This window comes from Podarcis melisellensis (genome assembly GCF_964234715.1).
Source record: "Podarcis melisellensis genome assembly, chromosome: 9".
In the NCBI taxonomy this organism is placed as follows: domain Eukaryota; kingdom Metazoa; phylum Chordata; class Lepidosauria; order Squamata; family Lacertidae; genus Podarcis; species Podarcis melisellensis.
The window spans coordinates 20,508,798-20,534,135 of NC_138541.1; the positions used below are offsets into that span (position 1 = coordinate 20,508,798).

At 42.6% G+C, this 25,338-nt stretch overlaps 1 protein-coding gene across 2 annotated transcripts in view; it reads left to right on the plus strand.

Moving 5' to 3' along the window:
• DAPP1 (dual adaptor of phosphotyrosine and 3-phosphoinositides 1) overlaps nt 1-24,652 on the plus strand; it is a 38,330-nt gene extending 13,678 nt beyond the window's left edge. Inside the window, exons 2-9 of one of the 2 annotated variants that reach the window (XM_081925407.1) lie at nt 5,381-5,503; nt 7,504-7,637; nt 11,933-12,063; nt 13,308-13,355; nt 13,766-13,828; nt 14,242-14,318; nt 15,702-15,789; nt 24,062-24,652. In XM_081925407.1, the coding sequence (XP_081781533.1) occupies nt 5,381-5,503; nt 7,504-7,637; nt 11,933-12,063; nt 13,308-13,355; nt 13,766-13,828; nt 14,242-14,318; nt 15,702-15,789; nt 24,062-24,115 (718 nt within the window). In that variant the 3' untranslated portion in view covers nt 24,116-24,652. Of the gene's footprint in view, nt 1-5,380; nt 5,504-7,503; nt 7,638-11,932; nt 12,064-13,307; nt 13,356-13,765; nt 13,829-14,232; nt 14,319-15,701; nt 15,790-24,061 lie in introns of both variants that reach the window. The other variant, XM_081925406.1, reaches the window with a different exon arrangement.
• Nucleotides 24,653-25,338: the final 686 nt, after the last annotated feature.

Genomic DNA, 25,338 nt, shown 5'->3' on the forward strand with positions numbered 1-25,338 from the left:
CATGGTTTCCTTGGCCCCCAGCCCACTCCATTTAATCCTCACAACAACCCTGTAAGGTTGTTTGAGCTGAGTGACTGGCCCAAGTCCACCCAGCAAGCTTCATGGCTGATTTGGGATTTGATTCCTCGTCTTCCAGGGTCTTGAAGAAGCAGAGTACAAAAGTGACTAATAAAAATAACAGCATATTTCGCAAATGCATGTAGCCTCATTTTGGCTTTTTTAAATGGCCAGGATTAATAGTGTGGAGGTTTTGCTCCCTAGTTCATTACATTATGGGATATTGAATTGGGTTAATGAGGCAAAAATGGGAGCTGGGTGGGGCTGGCTTCAGGGGCACCAGGTTGAAAAAGGCTGAGCTATGGTATGAATTGAGATAAAGTCATGGGCATTACCATATATAATGGTAAGGAACTCTGTTTGGCCCTCTTCGACTTCTGAGATTTCATAGGACAATGACCACATATTATGTATCTTTATAAAATACCAATATTTGTAAAGCTCTTCCAATAATAATAATAATAGTAGTAGTAGTAGTAGTAATAACAACAATTAATAATAATAATAATAATAATAATAATAATAATAATAATAATATGTGACCCTCATATTGCTAATGCCCAGTGCAAAAGATTGATATTTGTGAACAGTACTGCAACTTTGGTCCCTCCTTCCGTATCTACAGCTCAATTACACTGGTTTTATATCTAAAACATCTTGCATTTAACTGCCTAGCTTGGGTCACTAGATGCCTACTACATGTAATCTGTAGTAGATGATTGAGGTTGGCTCCATGCAGAGGGGTGTGTGAAGTACTGTATATATGTAGCTCAGCACAGCAGCATTTCTGGCATGCTTCATCTGTCCAAAAGGGGAAGTGTAACAATAAGATGGCTTCCTGGAAAAAAAAAGACTTCAGGAAATGCAGATTTAGAAACTCACCAAGACGGTTCGAGAATGTCTTGTGCAGCCGAAACCACTGGTTTACACATGGACGCACAGAAGGCACTTTAACCCAACCTTCGACAGGTAAAGCATTTTTGTTTCATTCATCCCACCTCTTTTGCCAAGTTTATACTACAGTGGTACCTCGAGTTAAGTACTTAATTCGTTCCAGAGGTCCGTACTTAACCTGAAACTGTTATTAACCTGAAGCACCACTTTAGCTAATGGGGCCTCCTGCTGCTGGCCTCCTCCTGCTACGTATGTAACCTGAAGCGTATGTAACCCGAGGTACCACTGTATTTGGTTCCGTTTGGAACAAATTTACTTATTACTAGTGCTATTTTTCTAGAAAAAGAGGTGCTGCAGCTCACTATGAACGCTGCCCTTTTTCTCTTATAATGACAATGGCGCCCAGCTGAGAGAGATAGGTGCCAGAACTCACCTGAGGTCCAGTGAGTTCTGGCTGGAAAAAAGCCCTGCTATCTATCTATCTATCTATCTATGCAGGTTTTGGTGTCCTCGGGTGTCTTCCCGTGTAAAAGTTGGGGTGTCTAGGCGACGTTTCGACGAGGTCTCACTCGTCATCTTCAGGCTGGTGCTTTCGGCTTCTTGTTACTGGAACAGAGCAGGATCTCAGTGTTTGAGTTCCTATAAATACTGTTGAGGGGGTGTGGTGTATAGCCTCCAATGTTCTGGGCAGAGAGGAAGTTCCCAGGCTAGTGTGCCTTTTCTTCTTTTGTTCCTTAATTACTTGAGGGATATCTTGAGTGATTTCTTGAGTGATATCCTGAGTACCACTTAGGTGGGTCATTAGGTGTGGATTAGTTGCTAAAGTCTTTGTGTCTTGACCTCTTGAACTTTGTGAAGAGTTTTTCTGAGAAGATGGCTGTACTGCACTTAGTTGTGCTCTGGCTTGGCTTCGTGTATAGGGGCGAGCTGTGGTTTTGTGGCCTGTGTCAGCCAGATCTGTGTAGGGATTGCAGGGGGGTGCAGCATCCGGAGGTGCCACCATGGTTTGGCTACTGGATGGTGTCTGTAATTTATCTGTGGAGAGGGTCTGGGTTTGGGTCTGGTGTGGTTGATTGGTGATGGCGTTCTGTGTGCCTCTGGATCTGGTGTCAGTTTTTGTGGGGAGGGCTAATTTCCAGATGTCTGGCAAGCGGGATGTGTCGTCACGCTTGTTCATGTTGTGAGGGTGTTTCTCTATCTCGATGGCTTCCATGATTATTCTCTTGTGGTGATGTTCCATGTTAAAGAGCAATTTGGAATCTGCAAAATTAATTTCGTGTCCTGTTTCTTTCATGTGTTGGAAAAGAGAGGAAGTTTTTTCTTCTTTTTTGACGGCATTCTTGTGTTCTGCGATACGTGCATTTATTCGTCTGTTTGTTTGTCCAATGTACGTGGCTGGGCAGACTTTGCAGGGTATTTCATAGACCCCTTGGTTTTCCAACTGGATTTTATCCTTGGGGTTTCTGAGGATATTGGCTATTTTTTGGTTGGTGCAAAAGGCTGTTTTGATATTGTGTTTATGGAGGATTTTGCTAATTTTATCTGTAGTGCCCTTGATATAAGGAAGGAGGGCCATGCCATTGTTTTCTTCTGTGTCTTGGTTTTTGGGGGAAATTAGCCCTCCCCACAAAAACTGACACCAGATCCAGAGGCACACAGAACGCCATCACCAATCAACCACACCAGACCCAAACCCAGACCCTCTCCACAGATAAATTACAGACACCATCCAGTAGCCAAACCATGGTGGCACCTCCGGATGCTGCACCCCCCTGCAATCCCTACACAGATCTGGCTGACACAGGCCACAAAACCACAGCTCGCCCCTATACACGAAGCCAAGCCAGAGCACAACTAAGTGCAGTACAGCCATCTTCTCAGAAAAACTCTTCACAAAGTTCAAGAGGTCAAGACACAAAGACTTTAGCAACTAATCCACACCTAATGACCCACCTAAGTGGTACTCAGGATATCACTCAAGAAATCACTCAAGATATCCCTCAAGTAATTAAGGAACAAAAGAAGAAAAGGCACACTAGCCTGGGAACTTCCTCTCTGCCCAGAACATTGGAGGCTATACACCACACCCCCTCAACAGTATTTATAGGAACTCAAACACTGAGATCCTGCTCTGTTCCAGTAACAAGAAGCCGAAAGCACCAGCCTGAAGATGACGAGTGAGACCTCGTCGAAACGTCGCCTAGACACCCCAACTTTTACACGGGAAGACACCCGAGGACACCAAAACCTGCATTCCTGTACCCGTGAAAATCTACGAAAGCAACTATCTATCTATCTATCTATCTATCTATCTATCTATCTATCTATCTATCTATATCTATCTATCTATCTATCTATCTATCTATCTATCTATTTATTATTGTAGTTGTATCCTACCATTCCTTCAAGGAGCTCAAGGTTGCATACGTGGTTCTGCTCCTCTCCATTTTATCTTCACAACAACTCTGGGAGGGAGGGCAGGAGAGAGGGCTGAATGGCTGTCATTGACCCAAGGTCACCCAGCAAGCTTCATAGCTGAATGGGGAGTTGGACTCTGACCTCCCCGTCTTAGGCCAACACTCTAATCACCATACCATACTGGGTTTTATAATTATAACAGTTTTATCTCTTTTTATAACTGTATCTTCCATTGCTGTAACCTGCCTTGGAGTTACTGGGTAGATAAGAAAACATATGAATAAATAAAACCAGGAACGGCCCAAGCGTTGCAGAGAGAAAGGTAGCTGCACCAGGCAGCTGATTTAGGGTGTCTTGAAAAGGTAGCAGGTTGTTAGGTATTTGTTGTCATTTTACAGCCAGGAAGAGATGTGGGGTGGGGAGTTGCTTGTAGGGTTTTCTGTCTCGGGTGCCAAAATTACTTGGCCAGTCTTGGGTATCACACGGCTTGCCTTGGGGTGGGGGTGGGGAGGCAAATAGCAGGATGTGCTTCAGGCAGCAAAATGCCTTGAACAAATTCTTAACACTAACCTTGTCAGATTCCTTTCTTTCAGCCTAACCCACCTGTTAAAATAAACGACATAAGAATGATAGTGAACTTTACACATGGAAAAGCATACTGATGGGGTGGTGGGGCAAACAGAACAATATTGGATAGGGATATCATAAAGTCTCTGTGTGTATCTATATATCGAATCGCTTACTCCTCCACTGCCTGCAAAAAAGGGCATTCAGACATTCAAAATTCTGTGTCAGGAAAACTATAGTATTTTGCATAAATTTTCTTGTGGCTCATGGGGAGGATGAATAATGAATACAAAAATAAGATTATTAGTATCAGTATTCCTGGGTACCAGTCTGGGTTTGTTGATCAGCTTCTCCACTTCATTGGGGCAGGTTTTGTAGTTTAAGAAATCCCTGGTATAAATCATTAAGTTGGAAGTCTCTGTTGGATGGGTCAGGCACACAGATGTCGTCGTACTGTAGGGCTTGTTGGCTGTAGATGATAGATTTTATGGTGGGTGGGTGGAAGATGCACCCAGGTAGATATGTGGAGTGGTTGGCAGGTTTCTCTTTTAAAGTGATCCTTAGATGCCCTTTGTGTATTTGCTCAGTAGAGTCTATATGGTAGACGTTTCTACACAACAGCCCACTCTCCAAGCAGCGAGAGATTCCAGTTGTTCCAATGCTTGCCTATAATTTTTTTTTGGGGGGGGAGGGTTGGAATGAAGGGCAGCAGAGACTACAAAGGGGGGCAGAATCTTCCACTGCAGACGCAGCTCACAAGCTGCCCATACAAAGGAAAGGAAAAAGCAATTAGGAGTGCTCTTCGAATGTGCTCCCAATGCTTTCTTTTTAAGTTCTTTAGATGTTATGGTGATGCCAAGTCACCACGGTGTGTGTGTGTGTGTGTGTGTGTGTGTGTGTGTGTGTGTTGGTGAAGTTCAGGATTCAGCCTAGTCAGATCCTGTTCTCCTCCCCTTATCTCTATCTATCTATCTATCTATCTATCTATCTATCTATCTATCTATCTATCTCTATCTATCTATCTATCTATCTATCTATCTATCTATCTATCATCTATCTATCTATCTATCTATCTATCTATCTATCATCTATCTATCTATCTATCTATCTATCTATCATCTATCTATCATCTATCTATCATCTATCTATCATCTATCTATCATCTATCTATCTATCTATCTATCTATCTATCTATCTATCTATCTATCATCTCAGATCACATTCCATGCCTGATGATGTGGGCACTGGCTCATGAAAACCTATGGCATAATAAATAAGAATAATCTTCCTCAAGTCTCTGTTGCTTTTGCTGTAACAGAGTAACACAGCTACCCCCCCTGATAATTTGATCTTATAAGATTTTCATAACAGAAAAGTCTCTCCCACCACCACTATAGCTAACAATACAGTAGCTAATGGATGCTGAACTTTGATGTTTTCTTAGGTGGTACCATGACAGTCTTACTCGTCATGCAGCAGAGGCACTTCTTCTTTCCAATGGCAGTGATGGAAGCTACCTCCTAAGGAAGAGCGATGGCAAGGCTGATCTTTACTCTCTCTCAGTAAGGTACAGTATCTTCACTATCCCTTATGTCATCCCATACTGTTGAGATCAACAGTTGTGACCTTCCTTTCCTCCTCCTCCTCCTTCTCCTGTTTTTCCTGTATTTTTATTGGAAGCTGCCAAGAGTGGCTGGGACAACCCAGCCAGATGGGAAGGGTATAAGAAATTTATTTGTTGTTGTTGTTGTTAATATGATGATGATGTCCCATCTCTGTCATATATTTGGTGTCTGGGTTACGACAGACAGGGCCTTTACTGTAATGGCATGTGACTATTCAATATACTCCCAAATGAGATCGGCCATCATTGAGTGCTCAATGTTGAGCTGGCTAGCTTTGAGAGCCTGGTGTGATATTGATATCATCCATCTACCTACCTACCTGTCTGCCTGCCTGCCCACATACCTATCACTTCTATCTACCCCCATCTAGCCCCCCCATCTACCATATTTTTTGCTCTATAAGACTCACTTTTTCCCTCCTAAAAAGTAAGAGGAAATGTGTGTGCGTCTTATGGAGCGAATGCAGGCTGCACAGCTATCCCAGAAGCCAGAACAGCAAGAGGGATTTCTGCTTTCACTGCACAGCGATCCCTCTTGCTGTTCTGGCTTCTGAGATTCAGATTTTTTTTTTCTTGTTTTCCTCCTCCAAAAACTAGGTGCGTCTTGTGGTCTGGTGCGTCTTATAGAGCAAAAAATACGGTGCTTTCCACTGTGGTTGCTCTGTACATAGGCGCCGACTCCATGGGGCCTGAGGGGGCCCGAGCCCCCTCAAAAATTCTTTTGGGGGGGCTCCGCCCCCCCAATAATTTAAGAAAATTATTACCGTATTTTTCCCTCAAATAGAGGAAGCGGCTGCTTTCCTGCATTCTGCCTCTGTTTCCTTGCTGTGTTTGCTCAAACGGAACAAAGAGCAGGGAAAGCCCCTCCCCTCCAGGCAAGCAGAGTGTCGTCTCTGTGCTCCAGGAGGGGGGGGGGGAGAGAGAGAGAGAGAGAGCACTCGGGAGCTGGCTGGCTTGGGTGGGTAGGTGAGGGAAAACTTTTGCCTTCTTAGCCAGCTGCTTCTCTGCACACCCCTCTCGTGCTCCTTGTCCCTTCTGTTTTTCCTTCCCTCCCCACTTAAAATGTGGTTTAAAAGCATGGATCCACATGGATCCTCAGGATCTTTGCATTGGGTCACCCCAAATTCACCAACAGATCACATAGCATGTCCATGGCTACAGCCTGCCCCCCCAAAATCACACACCCACTGTTGCCTGGGGCTGCAATGGTGCAAAAACGTGGTTACAAAACATGGATCCACAGGGATCCTCAGGATCTTTGCATTGGGTCACCCCAAATTCACCATCAGAGCACATAGCATGTCCATGGCTACAGCCTGCCCCCGAAAATCACACACCCACTGTTGCCTGGGGCTGCAATGGTGCAAAAACGTGGTTACAAAGCATGGATCCACAGGGATTCTCAGGATTTTTGCATTGGGTCACCCCAAATTCACCATCAGATCACATGTCTGTGGCCACAGCATGAAGCACAAAAATGATACATCATTAATATTCACCGCCCACGGCGGCAGCCAACCTCACAGGTTCACTTAAGGTCGGGGCAGCCCGGGGCTCGCCCCTTTCGTTCCCCCAGCAGCAGCGGTTTGGAAGTCTTGGGCCCCCCCAATATTTTTTATAAGTCGGTATGGGCCCCCCCAATATTTTTTATAAGTCGGCGCCCCTGGCTCTGTATGCCATGGGAACAACAATAATGGGACAACAGAAAATGAAACCGGACTTGCTGAAAATGGGCAACTAACAAACTCTTGTGATTGGTGGGATGCAACAGGCAGATGGAGGGAGGCTGTAAAGACAGACTAGGAACAAGCCGCTCATGCATACAAAGGGTTGTCTTCTCTGATGGCTCACCTGGTGTCTTGATATCTCCATAAAATTTACTATCCTTCCTGAGCTAAGAAGAATGCATATTTCATGTTTCAACAGCCTTATTTTTGTTTCAGAGCAAGGGATTCTGTGAAACATTTTCACGTGGAGTACACTGGGTCTTCATACAAGTTTGGATTTAACGAGTTTCTAAGCTTGAGAGACCTGATCATGCACTTTGCAAATCAGCCTTTAATTGGCAGCGAGACAGGTAACTTACATTTGCTTATCTATCCATCTAGCTGTTAAAAATATTTTAGATTATATTTGTTAACCTGGGTTGTGTCTGACCTAAGTTAAGAGTAGATCTATGGAAATGAATGGACTTCTGTTAGTCATGTCCATTAATTTCAAGAGTTCAATTCTGAGTAGGAGCTGAGTATCTCTTTATACACTTGGATATTCCTTTGTTTTATTAGTTCTGTTCTTCCCACTTTTAAGATGTGACAGAATCTACCCATTGTGCTTCCTTATGCTGTATATCAGGGTATAGCCAACAGGTATTTTAGCCCATCATCCCTTTCCATCTCTCCTCTAGCTGATGCTGATGGGAGTTGCAGTACAAAATCACATGGGCTATCACATTATATTAGACTGCCTTTGGTGTTCAGACATTGCACTAGTGATATTATTTTGCACAGTAGAGTGAAAAATAAACTTTTAGGCATTGAAGCTGGGGTGGCTAAGCTCCACCCTGGGGGCCAGGTCACACATTCATTTTTTCTGGCACCCCAAGATCCTACTGATTCGGTGGTGGCATCAAAAATGAAATGAAGTGAGATGAAACAATAAAATAGTAGACACAGCACTGCAGTGGGTGGGGATGTTAAACACTCTCAGCCTAGTCCACAAGAGGGACTTTAAAATTGCTGGCTGTGGAAAAAAATACATGTCCTATAGGGCATTCAGCAGATTAAGACACTCCCTCATGGCAGCATGCAGGTGCTTTGTTAAGGCCGCCACCCAGGCCCTGGCACCTCTTGGCTTCTATGGGTTGGACCCAAAGGTTCCTCCGAGGGAAGGACTCCGTCAGCCAGAGGGCAGCTCTTCCCATTGAACCCAAATCTGTGTTATCCGAAAACTTATTGTTTTCTGAAGGCTGCAACCCTATGCACATCAATGGGGTTTATTTCTCTTCCTATCAATGGGGTTTTCTTATGGGGTTCACTTCACAATATATAGGATTGTGCTGCCAGTAGATTCCTGATGCAACAGTTAGTCTGATTTTTTTTTTTACAAGCATTGTTTTATGTATTGCTTTTTGGATCAAGAATTTATCCTCCTTTCTTAATATTTACATTTCAATAGATCTTATCAGATTAATGATGAAAGTGGTGATAGAGAACCAAGAGTAGCCCCTGGGTCTGGTGTTGGTGCAGTTTTAAAGAGCCACTGCTTTCCAGGCCAGAAAGGGTTTAATCTCTTTGAAGTGTCATATCTATTTCCTGACATGAGTGTTAAACCCCCATTGACTTGGCCCCGACTGACTCAGTGCCCTGAAACTTGAGCTCTGTTGTTAAACAGCTCCTAAATAGGTTTGTTATTTAACACAAGAGGTGACCGAGGTCCTCCCCACCCTGCAGTGTTTGGTATTGGTCCAGAAGGAAAATAAAGGCTCCAATTATCAACTGATTAGCTGGCAAATAAGATTTATGGGGACTGAAATTCAAGAGCACTAAAATATCTGGCTAACCTGAAAGAAGCAGAGCTGGTCAAGGACTATGAGCAGTCCTGGGCTCTAATTCATACTTTGACAGAATCCTGCCCCTGTGGCCTTTGTGAAGGGGATATCCTTTTCTGAATCAGCTCCCTACATGCCCACATTAGTTTTGTTCAGATTTTGGGGTTTAAAGAAAGATCCATCTGAGGATTCCTTTGCTTGGTGAGAGGTTGGTGGATATGGGACATATACAAACCAATGGCCTGCTTTAGCATGCCTTAACTCTACTCCAGTCCTCTACTCAGCCCTGTCTCTTCCTGTCTTTGCATAGTCTGGACCACCATAATTTCTATGTGTCAGGAGTGATTTCACCTTACTGTCATTTATCCTTTTCTTTGATGGAGAGGAAGAACAATCAACAGTACAAATATAAGTCCCTTTCCCAAAGCTTCCCAAGTTTATTGCTTCCAGAAATAAAACCAAAGAGACTCAGGACATGGCCAGAAATCGGTGCAACATTATCTTTGCTGTTTGTAGGTGTGAGTCTGGGCTGTATCTGGGTGAGAGACCAGCTGGGAATCTTGTAGATACGGCCTTGAGCTCTGTGGATGGAAAATGGGATATCAATGGTCAAATAAAAGACTTGCATTGTATCCATCAAAGTCATCCTATTGACAGAAGGAGTTCTGCTTGCCTCATCCAACCCCAAATCTGTTCTGGGATTTTCCCCAAATCTCAAGCAGATTTGGGGGTTATGCAGGGAAAGGAGAGGGAGGGTAAATTCAATTGCACAAGTGGAAGTCTTTGTGCAGTTGGGACTATTTCGGATACAACCTGTTGTGGGTGGGTGAGAGATCACCAGCCCCTATTATACTTGCCCGAACATTAAATTCTTCATAGAAGGCCCTTCTCCAGTTTTCCCTACCTTAAAGGGGTGAAGTGGATGACTATTAAGCAGAGGGCCTTTTTGCTGATTGTGCCCAGATTATAGAATGCCCTCCCCAATGAAACTTGTATTGTGCTTGCATTAAGATGCTTTTAGCATCAGGTGAAAATGCATTTAATCTCCTAGACCTTTTAGAACTATCTTATTTTATCTTGGAGCCGTTGATTTCAGCTTGATTTTAAAAGCTAGATTATACAGTAATTGGTTTATTTTTGAATGACTGAATAAAACTTTATTGCTGAAAGCCATAGGTCACCACAATATAAATAGAATGAACAATCATTTCAGTATATTCAGCAAACAAATATATATAGAAAAAGAAACAGAAAAATGATACTTCCCTGCCCAATGTAAATCCTTCATCCCTCCCCTCCATTGTAAGCTGTTAAAAATACAACAGAATAAATGCCTATCCCACTTATACACCCTAATTCTTTTTTGATTAACCTTGCACACAATTGTTCCATCCTTGCCCCACCACCAACTCCCTGACCATCTGCTAGATCCATTAACAGTTAAGGAGTTAATGCCGCCTGAGATCAGTGAATCTGATCTCCAGTGTTGAATGATAGACTTGCCCAGTGGCTTACCAGCTCCCTAATCAGATTCTGCGAGCTCTGTGAAGCTCCTTTCATGTGCCTAAAATGGACAGTGCCACCAGCTGGAAAACAGGCGTTGAACTTGACAGTACCACTTCCACGTTGCTTGCCTCTGTGAAACAATACTCAGGAACAGAAGGTTGACACTTGAGCTAAATAATTCGAAGATCATAATGCAAGCGATGCAAATTCCACAAAGCCTGGGAGATTTAAAAAACGGCTCAATAGATTAAAAATCTCAAACCTTCCTTTGCCCAATTAAAATTCTGTGAAGCTCTTGTGTTGCCTCAGGGAAGGTGAAGCAGGTCACACTCAGGGTAATGTGGCTGCTGCCTATCATTATAACAGCGACTAAGAGGAGAAACTGCCTCATGGTCGTAGGATGGGTGTGTGTGGTCTGCCCCAGGTGTCACCCTGAGGGTGTGTGTGACAAAATGGCAGGTGGCACTCACTGTGGGGCCTGCAGCATGCCCGAGCCATGTGTCTCAGGTGCCCGCAAGCTCTGCGCTGTCCGCCCGCTTCCTTACCCTAGCTGTAGGGTGGCTGAGGCGTGGCGACACCATCTGTGCGTCTGTATTGGGCGCCATGCATGCCGTTTGTGCATCCATTTTGGGTGTTGCGTGCACTGCCGGGCACTTTGCCCTGCCCCTCAGCACGCCGCACCAGGTGCCTGAGAGACTTCCTCCACCACTGAACTGCCTGACAGAAGATTGCACCACATTGGCAGGTCAGTGGCTGGTCCAGCCGAAGGTCTGCTTGAGGGGGACAATGTTTTAAGAGGTACCAAAGAAGTGGCACGTAATCTCAGGGTGTGGCACTCCAAGATGTGCTGGGACACATACACCTCACCTGCCCATGAGCTAAGGTCTTTGGTTGTGCCACAGCTTGCTGAAGCCCATCTTGCGACAACCTGGAGGCAGTCCTTTTCCATTGTGAAACCCAGCTTATGAAACCACCTCTTTCTGAGGCACACATCAAGGTTTCTGGAAGGCTTTGCAGAGGCCTCGCACTCCCTTCCCAGAGCCCAATGAGGTAGGGTTAGTCACACAGGGCTGGTTCTGGGGGTCTTCCTGAATTTGCTCAATTTTGCCTTTGCACACAAACCCCCTGATCCCCACGTAAGTTGTGTGCCTACTGTACTAGACTATATGATTCATTTAGGTCTCTCAATTGGCTTGATCCTGTGGCTTTTTTGAACTATTGCTTGATCTTGCTGCCAGCTCATCTGCCATTTGGTTTTTTTGAGTGCTTCCTGCATTTTCCTTTTCTGTACAGGTCACTTAGCTTCCACTTTCTTTTAGGTACCCTGATTATATTGAAGAACCCATATCCGAAGATGGTGGAAGAGCCCTCCATTTACGAATCTGTGCGGGTTCACACGGCAATGCAGACTGGAAAGACGGAAACTGACCTTGTCCCCAATGCGCCGTCAGTGAGTCACTGCTTTTAAGTGTTACTCACTGTTCAGTAGCAGCTTGGGGAAGATTTATAGTTTTTCTCGAGGTCTGCAACCTGGGTCCTGATTGTATCTAGTCACCTCTCCTCCCTTTCCTCTGACTGCAATTTGCAAAAGCGTTTTTGTCATTGCATCTAGATTGGCCCTTAGGGTGTGTGAACTGAGTCAGGGGTTCCTGGTTTGAATCTTATCTCAGTCATTTGTTCAATAAGTGATCCCAGTCTCAGGCTGCTGATAATTTCATTCTAGGATCCTTGAGGTATTATAAATAATGCATAGTAGGGTTGCCATATGACCTCTTTTTCCAGGACACATCCTCCTTTTCATGGGTAGAGTTGTCATAGCGATCCAAAGTTAAAAGTAGAAGTTGGCAAATGTGTCCTCTTTTTTTGCTCTTCAAAATATGGCAACCCTACTAAAAGCACAGTATTCTTTCTTTATTTGAGCTTGGCTATGTGTGGTGAGTTGTTAGAGTGTCGGACTAGGACTCGTGGGACCAGTGTTCAAATCCCCACTTAGCCATGAAGCTCATCAGGTGACCTTGGTTCAGTCAGAGTCTATCATTGTAGCCTACCTCACAGGGTTGTTGTGAGGGGGAAAATGGAGAAGGACCATGTATGCTACCTTAAGCTTCATAGAGGAAACAATTGAAAGTGAAATAATAATTAATAATAGTCTTTGTAGAGAACAAGGGCTGTCATTGCCTGGAAGGGTTTTTTTGGGTTTTTTAAAACCACTTCTGCTTTCTTGCCTGTGTCATTAATGGTCTTTGACCATCTGAGACACATCATGCTGTTAGCCATCAAGGCCTAGTTCAGCATTTAGTGCCACGTTACTGCACATATACAATGAACACATTGTTGGAAGTCAAACAATGCTGAATTGCCCTAGGATTTATTTAAAGTTTGACCCTCTGTGCCCTTTGACAGCATATACCTTAGAGAATATGACAAGTGCCTGGTTTAATCTGTGATACAAGAGGGTGTCATTTCATCAGAACCAACAGAATTATTTTGTGTGTTTACCTCAGGTGTAGACAGGGGCCCATATTTTTGGTAGAGAACACAGTGACCCAGTTTTAAGGATAAAATGAACAGACAGTTATGAGGTCATAAAAGCTACTGCTGTGTTTTGCTTCGCCAGCTTGTGTAATGACCATTATCAAGGCTAATGTGTACTTGTCGTATCCTTTTGGTTAACCTTTACCTCTTTCCTTGCAGTTAGGCACAAAAGAAGGATATTTGACGAAACAAGGCAGAATAGTAAAGGTAAGAAATGTCAGTGACTTGTGTGCCTCTCCTTTCCTTCTGTGTATAAAGGCAATGCAAATTTAATAATAGTTTATTAATTTAAAAAATAGCTATTTTCTAGAAAAAGAGGTGCTGGAATTCACTAGGAACATCTCTTGTTCTCTTAAAATGGCAATGGAGCCTACCTCAGAGGTGCCGGAACTGAGTTCCAGTGAATTCTGGCTGAAAAGAAGCCCTGGTAATAATAATAATAAAATAATCCATATGATCTGCACAGCAAGAAGTATATGGTTGTTAGTACTATATACATGTTCTGAAGCAGAAAAGAAGAAAGGGAGCTCATTTTCAATGCCTGTGTTGCCATTTTCATTCTTGTATTTTTTTCAAATGCCTAAGTTCCTTTAATACCACCCTCTTTATTCTCTCAGAATTGGAAAACCAGGTGGTTTACATTGCATAGGAATGAGCTGAAATATTACAAAGACCAGACGGTGAGTTGGCAAGTTGCACTTGGGCGGCCATGTTTTGATCTCTTGAGTTTGTTGCATATGGACATGAGTGTTGAGATCCTTCCAAATCATGTGGGCCAAAGGCAATTTCGCCAAGCAAATGCCCTCCCGCTAATGGCTCCCAGTGGTCCCCACGCGCTTCACATTACTCCGTGGAAGTCTTAGTCATTTCTGGCTTGTCTGTTCAGTCAAAATGGGGAGTGGGTGGATGACGCAAGCATTGCTTCTTTATTATATAGGTGGATGGCAGTACATATGTGGGTAACAGTGCTTGTGCAGACAGGGCCTCACTTATTCCTCGGCATCTTTATTTGGGGAGTTGGGGGTTCTGCTCATTACAGGGGGAGGGGGAAGAATGATTGTTTCAAAGATAACTTACTTTTAAGTCCACAGAGCCAATCAGAGCGCTCGACCTAACAGAATGCTCAGCTGTGCAGTTCGACTATTCCCAGGACAAAGTCAATTGTTTTTGGTAAGTTGAGATCTAGATGAAAATTGCTGTGTTTGTAAAATTATTTCAATACTCGTGAACTATCACAAATGAAGACAATAAATTTATTAGTCTGTCTTCTCAGGAGCCCAGTGAATGCCCACTCTTCCAATTTACCAGCCCCATCAACAAGCCCCTCCTCTGAACTCCACAGAGTGATTTTCCTGCTTTCCTTGGTGTCTCATGACAGCTGCCCCTTCCTTGACTTTATTCTTTCCTTCTTGCTTTCTGTCTTACTGTGGCTTACCATGGGGGAATGGGCATCCCTCAGTGGCAGAAAATCTGTTTTGCTAGCAGAGGGCATCTCCAGGTAGGGATGGGAAAGACTCTTGCTTGAAGCCCTGGAGAGCTGCCACTGTCAGTCAGTGCAGATAATGCTGAGCAAGATGGACCAGTGGTCTGACTCGGTATAAGTCAACTTCCTTTGTGTCTATGAATGAGCTTATTCTTAACCAAGGCAGCCTTTGAGTTCCACATTTGTTGTGTTTTCTGCATGCAAAACCTTGGCTATTCAATAATGCCCTGAAGCACGTACCCTTACAAAATTCTGTTGATAAATATGCTAATAATATATATGCTTTAAAATGTTCTATTTTTTTAAAACCAATCATATCCTCCTCCCGCATTTTACACATGAGAAAGGGACAAATTTCTAAATCTCCAGTTCTCCTTCAAGGCTGTGTGTACACCAGGCATGGCCAGACTTGGCCCTCCAGCTGTTTGGGGATTACAGCTCCCATCATCCCTAGCTAACAGGACCAGTAGTCAGGGATGATGGGAACTGTAGTCCCAAAACAGCTGGAGGGCCAAGTTTGGCCATGCCTGGTGTACACCCTCTGTTTACTCTGCATCCAGTGTGCTCCCATTGTGGGCCTGGGAAGCAGTATACTGAATCTACATTATCCAGAATCTGTATCTATCCTGTAGTTTCTTAAGAAATATACTGCATTTTTACATGTTTTCCTGCAATCCAGCTTTGATCCAAATTGAGAAGCATTTTAAGCTGGTTGTGTGTATGTAGCCAAAGCCAACAGTGCTGCTGAAGACCCTAAGTTAATTCTGTATGCTGATGAAGTGACAGAGGGAAAATGTCTTTTTCAGCTGGTTTTATTAATTTTGCCACTGGCTCTGTGTTTTACTTTGGTGTTTTGACCCTACTTTTCAGTTTTTTAATGTTAGCTGCTTTGAATTCTTACTTGGAATAAAAGTGAGGTCATTTTTGTTTTTTTTAAAATAAAACAAACCAAAACTAAAACCAAATTTAGCTTCAATTCTTCTTTGGTAAAATGGAGTATGGGTGTTGGCTGCAGCTAGTATTGCTTATGCTTGTGATACCAAGTCTTTTTACAATTTTTCTTTTTACAGTTTAGTATTCCCACTGAGAACCTATTACCTTTATGCAAAGACTGGAGTAGAAGCAGATGAATGGATTAAAATACTGCAATGGAAACTGGTAAGGAAGTGCCTATCCCTCAAATTCAGATGAGTGTTTTAGCTTTCACTTGGTGCATTTAAGATAAAAGGAAACATTTCATGTTGAAAATGTGTAACGCCGAACCCTTTATTTCCTCACTGGCTTTACTATGCATGTAAAAAGAGAAAGTGATATCCCTAGCCTTTAAACAAGTACACCGTATTTTTCGCTCTATAAGACGCACCAGACCATAAGACGCACCTAGTTTTTGGAGGAGGAAAACAAGAAAAAAAATATTCTAAATCCCAGAAGCCAGAACAGCAAGAGGGATTGCTGCACAGTGAAAGCAGCAATCCCTCTTGCTGTTCTGGCTTCTGGGATAGCTGCACAGCCTGCATTCGCTCCATAAGACGCACACACATTTCCTCTTACTTTTTAGGAGGGAAAAAGTGAGTCTTATAGAGCAAAAAATACGGTACATAAGCTAAGGAGGTCTGTAGCTCAGAGATATAGAGCACATGCTTTTACCTAAACAATATCATTTCGTACCCAGCCTCTCCACAAAGAGGAGTGAGTCTGCTGGAGAGCCACTGTCAGAGAGTATAAAGTTTATACAACGCTGAGTTAGCTAGATGGGCCAATGTTCTGATTCAGGGTAAGGCAACTTCCTATTTTCCTATCCAAAAGCCAGTGCAGAAGTCATGGTGCTTCTGTGCAGCACAGACCCAGTTTTCCATTCCATTTGCTGTTCTTTTGCACTGCATCTGAGACGACTTCCGTAAGACAACACGCCCCCCCCAAGCTTCATTGGTGATGGGGGACAAAACCATAAGGGAGGAAATAACTCTGAATCCCTGCTCCACAGGCTGAATTGTAGCAACGGTTTGTTTATAAGTGTGCACTAGGGTGTGGGCATCTAGCCCCGCTCACTGAGGTGACGGGGCATAGCTATAATAATAATAATAAAATAAATAAATAAATAATTTATTATTTATACCCTGCCCATCTGGCTGGGTTTCCCCAGCCACTCTGGGCGGCTTCTAATAAAAGACTAAAATACAATAACCTATTAAACATTCAAAGCTTTCCTAAACAGAGCTGCCTTCAGATGTCTTCTAAAAGTTTGGTAGTTGTTGTTCTCTTTGACATCTGGTGGGAGGGCGTTCCACAGGGCGGGTGCCACTACCGAGAAGGCCCTCTGCCTGGTTCCCTGTAACTTGGCTTCTCGCAGCGAGGGAACCGCCAGAAGGCCCTCGGCGCTGGACCTCAGTTCCAGGCAGAATGATGGAGGTGGAGACGCTCCTTCAGGTATACTGGACTGAGGCCATTTAGGGCTTTAAAGGTCAACACCAACACTTTGAATTGGAATCGGAAACGTACATTACTGAGGAAGGAGGGCAACAGAAGTGAGGGGGCTACCTTGGACATGGAGGGCATAGCTGTTCATCCCTGGAGGCGATGGGTGACGGCAGCAGAGGACCCAGGAGGAAAGGATTACAAGCGTAGCAGTTGCACATGTTTAGGCTCAGTTATTTCTTGAGCAGCACATAGCGGAAACAGTAGCCTGGTTTGCATGTCACTCTAAGCCAAAACTTGACAGCTCAGCCCAGAAGCAGAATGTCCAGAGGCCATAGACCTTCCTTCCAGGAACTCACATGCTTGCACTAAGCTACGGTTTGGTTTAGCGTGATAAAACAAACCAGGCCAACTGTCTGCACCACTGCCGCCAGTTAACTTCTGATACCTGCCAGTGCAGGCCTACCAAGCTGGATGATTAGGGAACAACCAAAAATATCAGCACCTTAATGGAGATTATAGAGAGAAAATGTCCCATTTGATAAACATCTTTCCCTTTTTTTTCATGCATAATCTTTATTGTTTACAAAATCAAAGTAAAGAGCAAATTATTACATTTCTTTACATTATCTTTGAAATGGTGACTTCCTTCAGTCTTACCACAAATCGTCCTTGTTCATAATAAACATTATTTCTGCATTCCTTTGTTTGTAATGCCATTAAACTATCTCATTTATGCATTTCCTTTGAACATTACCCTTTATCTTTTACAGAGCATCTTTAAAACCCACCAGAGTTATCTGATCCTCTGTTAGACTTTCCAGATATCTTGTAAAACTTTCCCAATCTTTGATAAACCTCTGATCTTTGATGTATCTAATTTTTCCTGTCAACCTGTCCAATTCCACATAATCTAGAAGTTTTGATCGCCATTCCTCCCGTGTCGGTATAGCCTCTGATTTCCAGTTTTTCGCTATTAGGACCCTTGCTGCCGTTGTTGCATATTGAAACAGCTTGTGATCTTTCTTCTTAATCTCTCTACCTACCAGACCCAGCAGGAACGCCTCCGGTCTTTTACCAAAAGTATATTTTAGCATTTTCTTCATTTCATTGTAAATGCTTTCCCAAAACCCTTTAACCTTTTGGCATTCCCACCACATGTGGTAGAAAGTCCCCTCCTTTTCTCTGCACTTCCAGCATTTGTTATCGGATCCGTACATTTTAGCTAATTTTACAGGGGTTAAATACCAGCGATAAAACATTTTCATTAAGTTCTCCTTTAATAGTACACAGGCCGTAAATTTGATATGTTGGTTCCAGAGTTTCTCCCACTCTTCAAAATAAATATTACGACCCAGATCTCTGGCCCAATGTGTCATTACTGCCTTAACTTCCTCGTCCACTAGATTCCATTCCAGTAATATTTTGTACATTTTGGACAAAATTTTTGTATTGTTCTCCAAAATCTCGGTTTGGAATTTAGAATTCTTATCCGCATATCCTTTCTCTTTTACATCTTTCCTGAACATTCCGTGTATCTGATGGTAATGCAGCCAATCAAACACATGGGACTTAACCTGGTCATACGGCCTCAATTTCCACTTCCCTTCCTCCTTCGTTAATAGTTGTTCATAGGTTGCCCATTTGGTTCTCTTATCGCTCTTTTTAACCGACATGACTTCTAGTGGTGACAGCCATTGTGGTGTTTTAGGTTCTAAGACATCTTTATACCTTTCCCACACTTCCATCAGAGGGCCCCTAAAAATGTGATTCCCAAAATCTTTATGTACTTTCTTCTTCCCATGCCACAGATAAGCGTGCCACCCGAATCGATTGTCATGGCCTTCCAAGTCTAACACTTCTACCTCTTCTAATTTTATCCAAGCTTTAACCCAGCACAGGCATGATGCCTCAAAGTATATTTTCAAATCTGGCAGGGCAAAGCCTCCCCTTTCTTTAGAATCCGTTAATAGTTTAAATTTTATTCTCGGTTTCCTCCCCTGCCAGATAAATTTGGAAATCTCCCTGTGCCAGGTTTTGAATATCTTTATGCCTTTAATCACCGGGATGGTCTGGAAGTAAAATAGCAGTCTTGGAAGTACCGACATTTTAATCGTGGCTATTCTCCCCCAGAATGACAGTTTGAGTCTACCCCACGTTTCTATATCCTTTTTAACTCCTTTCCATGCTGTTTCGTAGTTGTTTTTAAATAAGTCTATGTTCTTTGACGTTACCCATATGCCCAAATATTTCACTTTCTTAGTCACTTCTATTTCTGTTTCTCTTTGTAGTTCCTCAATTTTATCTGCTAGCATGTTTTTAGTTATTATTTTTGTTTTCTTTTTATTCAATTTGAAGCCTGCTACTTCCCCATATTGATCGAACTCCGTCAGAACTTCTTTTATTGAATCGAGTGGGTCTTCTATTGTTACGACCAAGTCGTCCGCAAAAGCCTTAGTCTTGTATTCGTGTTGGCCAACTCTGATTCCTTTGATTTCTTTGTTGTCTCTAATAGAGTTTAATAATACCTCTAATATCATTACAAATAATAGTGGGGACAGCGGGCACCCCTGTCTTGTACCTTTGCTTACTATCAGTTCCGTCGACTCCACATTGTTTATTATCAGTCTTGCTCTTTGTTCGGTATAAATTGCTTTTATCCCATTGTAAAATTCGGTGCCCACTTCCATGTATTCTAATTGTTTCAACAAAAATTCCCAGTTTACATTGTCAAACGCTTTCTCGGCGTCGACAAATAACAGTAAACCTTCTTTGTCACATCTGTCTGTTAGGTATTCTATTATATTGATAACACTCCTTATATTGTCTTTCATTTGTCTTCCTGTCCTGGCAAAAAGCCGGATTGATCTTTGTGAATACTTTCTACCAGAATAGTTTTTAGTCTCCTTGCCAGGACTCCTGAAAAGATCTTGTAATCTATATTTAACAAAGAAATCGGTCTGTAATTTTTGATTTGTTCTGGGTCAGAGTCTTGTTTGGGGATTAGTGTAATCAGTGCCTCTTTCCAAGTCTCTGGTATTTCTCTTTCCTTAAGGATATTATTCATCACTTCTTGTAATGGGTTCAACAGGACCGATTCCAACTCTTTATAATATTTGCCAGTGAACCCATCTGGGCCTGGGGCTTTCCCATTTTTTAAATCTGCTATTATTGCTTTAATTTCTACTGTCTTAATTGGGGCGTTCAACTCCTCTTTTGCTGCTGTGGTGATTTTATTGATATTTTTGGATTTTAGGTATCTCTCTATTTTTCTCGTCATATTCCTTCCTGTATTTTTAAAGAGTCCTCCGTAGAAGTCCGTGAAGGCTCTCCTTATTTCTTTTGGCTTGTTTATCTCTTCTCCTTCCACCACTATCCTATTTATTGTGTTCTGTTCCTTTCTTTTTTTCAGTTGCCACGCTAGAAGCTTCCCAGATTTATTGGCATATTCAAAATTCCTCTGTCTCAATCTTTTGACTTTCCATTCTACCTCTCTGTTTATCAACATTGCGTATTGGGATTGTAATACTTTAATGTTTTCTTTTATTTTCTTGTTTTTTGGATTTTGACTTAATTTCTGTTCGTTCTCCTCTAATTGCTTTGCGATTTCTTTTTTCCCCTTTTCCCTTTTTTTATTCTTAATTGCACTCTGTTGAATAAAGAAGCCGCGCATTACCGCCTTACCAGCATCCCAGACCACCTTTATTTTTGTGCCTTTGCCTACGTTTTCTTCGAAATATTCTTTTAGTCTATTTTGGGCCTTTTCTACTATCTCTTGGTCATCCAACAGATAGTCCTTGAGCTTCCATCTGTTTAATCTGCTTTCTTGCCCTTTCAGTTCCATTTTTACTGGGTTATGGTCTGAAATTGTTCTGACCTGTATCTCTACCTTTGTCGTTCTTAAGACTAATGCTTTCGAAATCCAAATCTGATCGAGTCTCGATAGCGACTCATTAGGTTCTGAGAAGAAAGTGTATTGTTTTTCCAGGGGGTATTTGTATCTCCAAATATCTACTAAATTACAGTTTTGTACCAGGGAAAAAAAAGTTCTAGGTAACTTCCCCTCTTTGCTCTTAGTATTCCTTTGCCTATCTCGCTCTAACGACACCACGCCATTCATATCTCCTAGTAATATAATTTTCTGATCTACGTAGTCCAGCAACTTTTCTTCGAGCCTCCCATAAAACTCTGATTTGTTATCGTTGGGGGCATATATTCCCACTATTATTATCTTTTCTCCCTGCCAGTTGATTTGAGCTGCTACTATCCTTCCTTCTTCGTCTTTGAATAGTTGTTTCGCTTCGATTTGTTTGTTAATATAGATAACTACCCCCCTTTTTTTGCTCTGGTCTGAGGATACAAATTCATTCCCCAGTCTATGGTTAATCAGAACTCTTTTGTGTTTCCTCGCTATATGAGTCTCCTGGAGACAGATAATGTCTAGGCTTTCTTTCTTCAAAATATGTTCAATTTTATTCCTCTTTCCTTTATCATTCATCCCCTTAACATTCCAGCTGTACACTTTCAACGCCATTTTGGTTTAATTTATACAGAGGAAGAGGAGAAGTTGTTATTCTTTTTAAATTTCCTCTTCCGTCGCTCCCTCCTCTCCCCCCTCCCCTCCCTGGTTCTTCTCTCCCCCCTCCAGATCCCCTCCGGCGCCCTCCTCCTCTCCTCCACTCTCCCCCCTTTGCGGTTTCAGTTCTTTATATTTCCTTAAGAACTTATCTGTTTCTTCTGGATTCGTCAGTTTTTGTCTTTTACTCTTATATACGAAAGAAATGCCCTCGGGAAACTCCCACTTAAACTCGATGTTATTCCTTTTGAGTATCTGTACCAATTCTTTATAGGGGTCCCTACGTTTTAGAAGTCTAACTGGGATATCTTTAAAAATCACTATGTTCATCCCTTCAATGACTAACCTTTTCTCTCTGTTCTTTTGAAGGACCCTATTTCTTATTTCTCTATCCTTGAACACAATTAGGCAGTCTCCTGGAAATTTTTTGTTCTTTAATGTCTTAGTTTTTAGTCTGAAAGCCGATTGCACTGTCTTTCCAACCTCCTCTATTGGAACCTCCAACCAGGGGGCCAATTCTGCTATTATTTTCTCTTTTATATTTTCTCCCGGTGTTTCGGGTATGCCTCTCATCCTAAGATTAGACTCTCTTTGTCTTAATTCATTCAGTGCAATCCAATCTTTCATGTCCTCTTGGCTTTTATTCAAATCCAGAATCTCAGCTCTTATCTTTTCTTCCTCTCGTCTTACCTCTCTCACTTCTGCTCTTGTCTTTTTCAAACCTTCCTCCACTGTCTGTGTCCTCCTAAATACCTCCTTCAGCTGAATCTTTAATTCATTAACTGTTTCGTCTAGCTTCTTATCTACTTCCCCAATTCTGTATTCTAGTTGACCTAACTTACACTCTACATTCTTCTCACTCTGTTTTATCTCCGCAAACATTCTCAGAATCTCTGCTCTAAAGTCCCCCTCTTGTTTTGATCCTTTTCTTTCCACTGGTGTTCCTCCTTCTGGTCTTTTCCCGGTATTTGACATTCTTGGTACTAGAATAGATCAGTACTTAATGCTTAATACAACAGACAATATGGATACAACAATCTTAGCCTGGAACTAATTTACCCTGATTAACTCCCCCCGCAGTTTTTACCAGTTTTTTTGTCTGTCCTTATTCCTTTTCACCTATTCGTTGAGGATATTTACAAAAACCCTTAGGTTAAGGTTCAAACGTCTGAGATTTCAAACGTCAGCCGATGGGGGTGTATCTCCAATCAGCGTAAATAGTTCTTTAGAGAATTGATGGAGGATCTAGGGTTTCTTAGTCAATAGTCCAAACCCCGTTCTACCTGTGAGAGGTTAGATGTGTGGGGAAGGAAGAGAAAAAAGGAGGAAGGAGAGAAGGAAAGGAAAAAGTTAAAGGGAGAAGAAGGAAGAGGGAGGGGAAAGAAGGGAATAAAAAATAAAAAAAGTAAAGTAAAAGAAAAAAGAAAGAGTGGGAAGTGGAGAAGGTGGAGAAGGTGGGGGAGAGGGAGAAGTTACTGGATTAAGGTATTTTGTTGCCTAATTAAAGTGCAGTGAAGGGAAGAGGATTGAATCAAATTACTGAATTCCGCATGCGATATTACTTTGACCACAAGGTGGCACTCTCTGTCACTTTTTGGCTTAGTTCGCCGTATAACTTAATTCAATGATTCAGAGATTCGCTGCATAGGAAGACCTCGGCACAGACCCAGAACGCGTCGGAAGATCCTGCGGTGCAGAGTAGCAACGCTGTATATGCGTGGCGTCTCTGTCGCTGTTTAGTCCGTTAGGCAAACTCTTCACACAGGCAGTCCTGGAGTCTGACCACGTAGGTGGAGGGCAGCTTCCCGGCTCTTAAACAATCCACGGAAATCGCGAAAAGCGCAAATGAGGTTGAGTTGGGCAAGTCAATTTCGTCGATTAACAATTGGATAAGAACACAGTCACAGAGTTGCTGGATCAGGTTAGCTTGAGCTGCTGGTTTTTTTGTTTGTTTTTTTTTGCTTAGTCGCTAGCCCGTTCTGCTTCCGTTAATGGCGCCGATACCGTCCTTCTCTTCCGCTTTCTGCTGGGTGTAGCGCAGTCTAGTTATTGTTTCCCAGCGCTCCCTTTAGGCTATTTAGATTGTTCCAATTCAGTAACTTCGTTTTCTGTTCCCTGTTTAAACGCCTCTTTCAAAAGAGGTTTGGTGTTTAGCAAGTATGTCTTTCAGGGAAACAATGTAATCTCTGGTGGTAACTCCAGCCTTTTACCCTGCTCTGCCGTTTCACTGCATAGCCTTCAATTCCTGATAAAGACAGAACCCCTGTAACTCCGTTTTTCCCCCGGTGACGCTCCGCTTCCAAAATTATTCAGCCTTTAAATTGTTCGTCTCCGGGTTACTTTTGTTTGGGAACGGGGCGCTAATCTCCGGCGAGAATAGGGCTGTGATAAACATCTTTCTGTTATATAAATACCAGGTTTTTCTTTTTCTTTTTGTAGTCGCAGATAAGGAGACAAGCACGCCAGCGTGACTCAGGCACATTCAGGCCGTAGCTATTTCTTCAGCAAATCTTAACTGCCACAAAGGCCCAGGTTAGTTCAAATTAATGCTCCATCAAACCTGTCATTGTGACTGTAAGAACTTCTGCACTGTTTAAAAGCAAAAACCCATCAGGCCCATCCAGATGCCCAAAGAAAACCTACAAAAGTGGCATGTTGGAAATGCCAATCTTTGTTCCCAGCATCTGATAACTAGAAGAATGCGACCTTTAAAGATGGGTATTCTGCTTTTAGCTATTGTGGCTAATGGCTACTGAAGACCTATGCTCCATGAATTTGTCTAATCCTCTTTAAAAGCCATCATACATATTCACGAACAGCTGATCCTAATACGCTGATGTCTAAGGTTCCACTTCCATGGTGTGATTTCCACACACACCTGCTGCACCAAATGAATGAACTTTCAGCTTAAATGTCTTGGATCTTCTCATAGCATGGGCCATTGTGTTACCTCTGAAGATGTTCATCCTTACACATCTGGCATGGACTGTTTTCTCAGCCATTTACACCATGTACTCTATCATAAGTGGACTTCTGCAATTTGTTAGTGACCCATGACCGTGTCTGAGAATGTTTGTTCCCATGTGCACTGCAGCACAGATGGAAAGATTCATCTCTATTGGCTAATTCAAATGGAACTTGTGTGTCGGAATGTGCACCCAGCAATGAAATCTCTTTGGTCTAGCAGGGAAAACCGCATTAGGAAGTTATTTCTCTTACTTGCTGGATCATGAAAAATGCATCAGACAAAACTGCCATCTAGACCAGCTTTTTGTCTTCCATGGTGACCAGCCAAGTCTTATGGAAGCACACCAGCAGCAGCACATGGGAGGGCATGTGTTTAGCATACAATGCCAATAATTACAAGCCTCTCCCACATGCTCTTTAGAAACCAAGCTCAAGACGGCACTTGGTTTGGAGAAAATTACCATGGAGGCATGCAAAAGCAGATGCGACTGCCAATATATTTTAGTAAAATGTCCTTTTTATATGTGCGTGTTAATGAGCATAAGTGCCAACAGCATTCAAAGTGCTCTTCTGATTACTGTAAGGTAAGATAACTGGGACCAGCCTATTGTACTAGTTTTTTTTTTAACCCTGTAAAGCAACCATTTTTATTCTCTCTCTGTGTGTTCTATTATTTAATATTCTTCTGTGTTAGCAGCAGGAACATTTCAAAATATACTGTGAGTGCTGGGAATCAGGGTAGGTGTAGA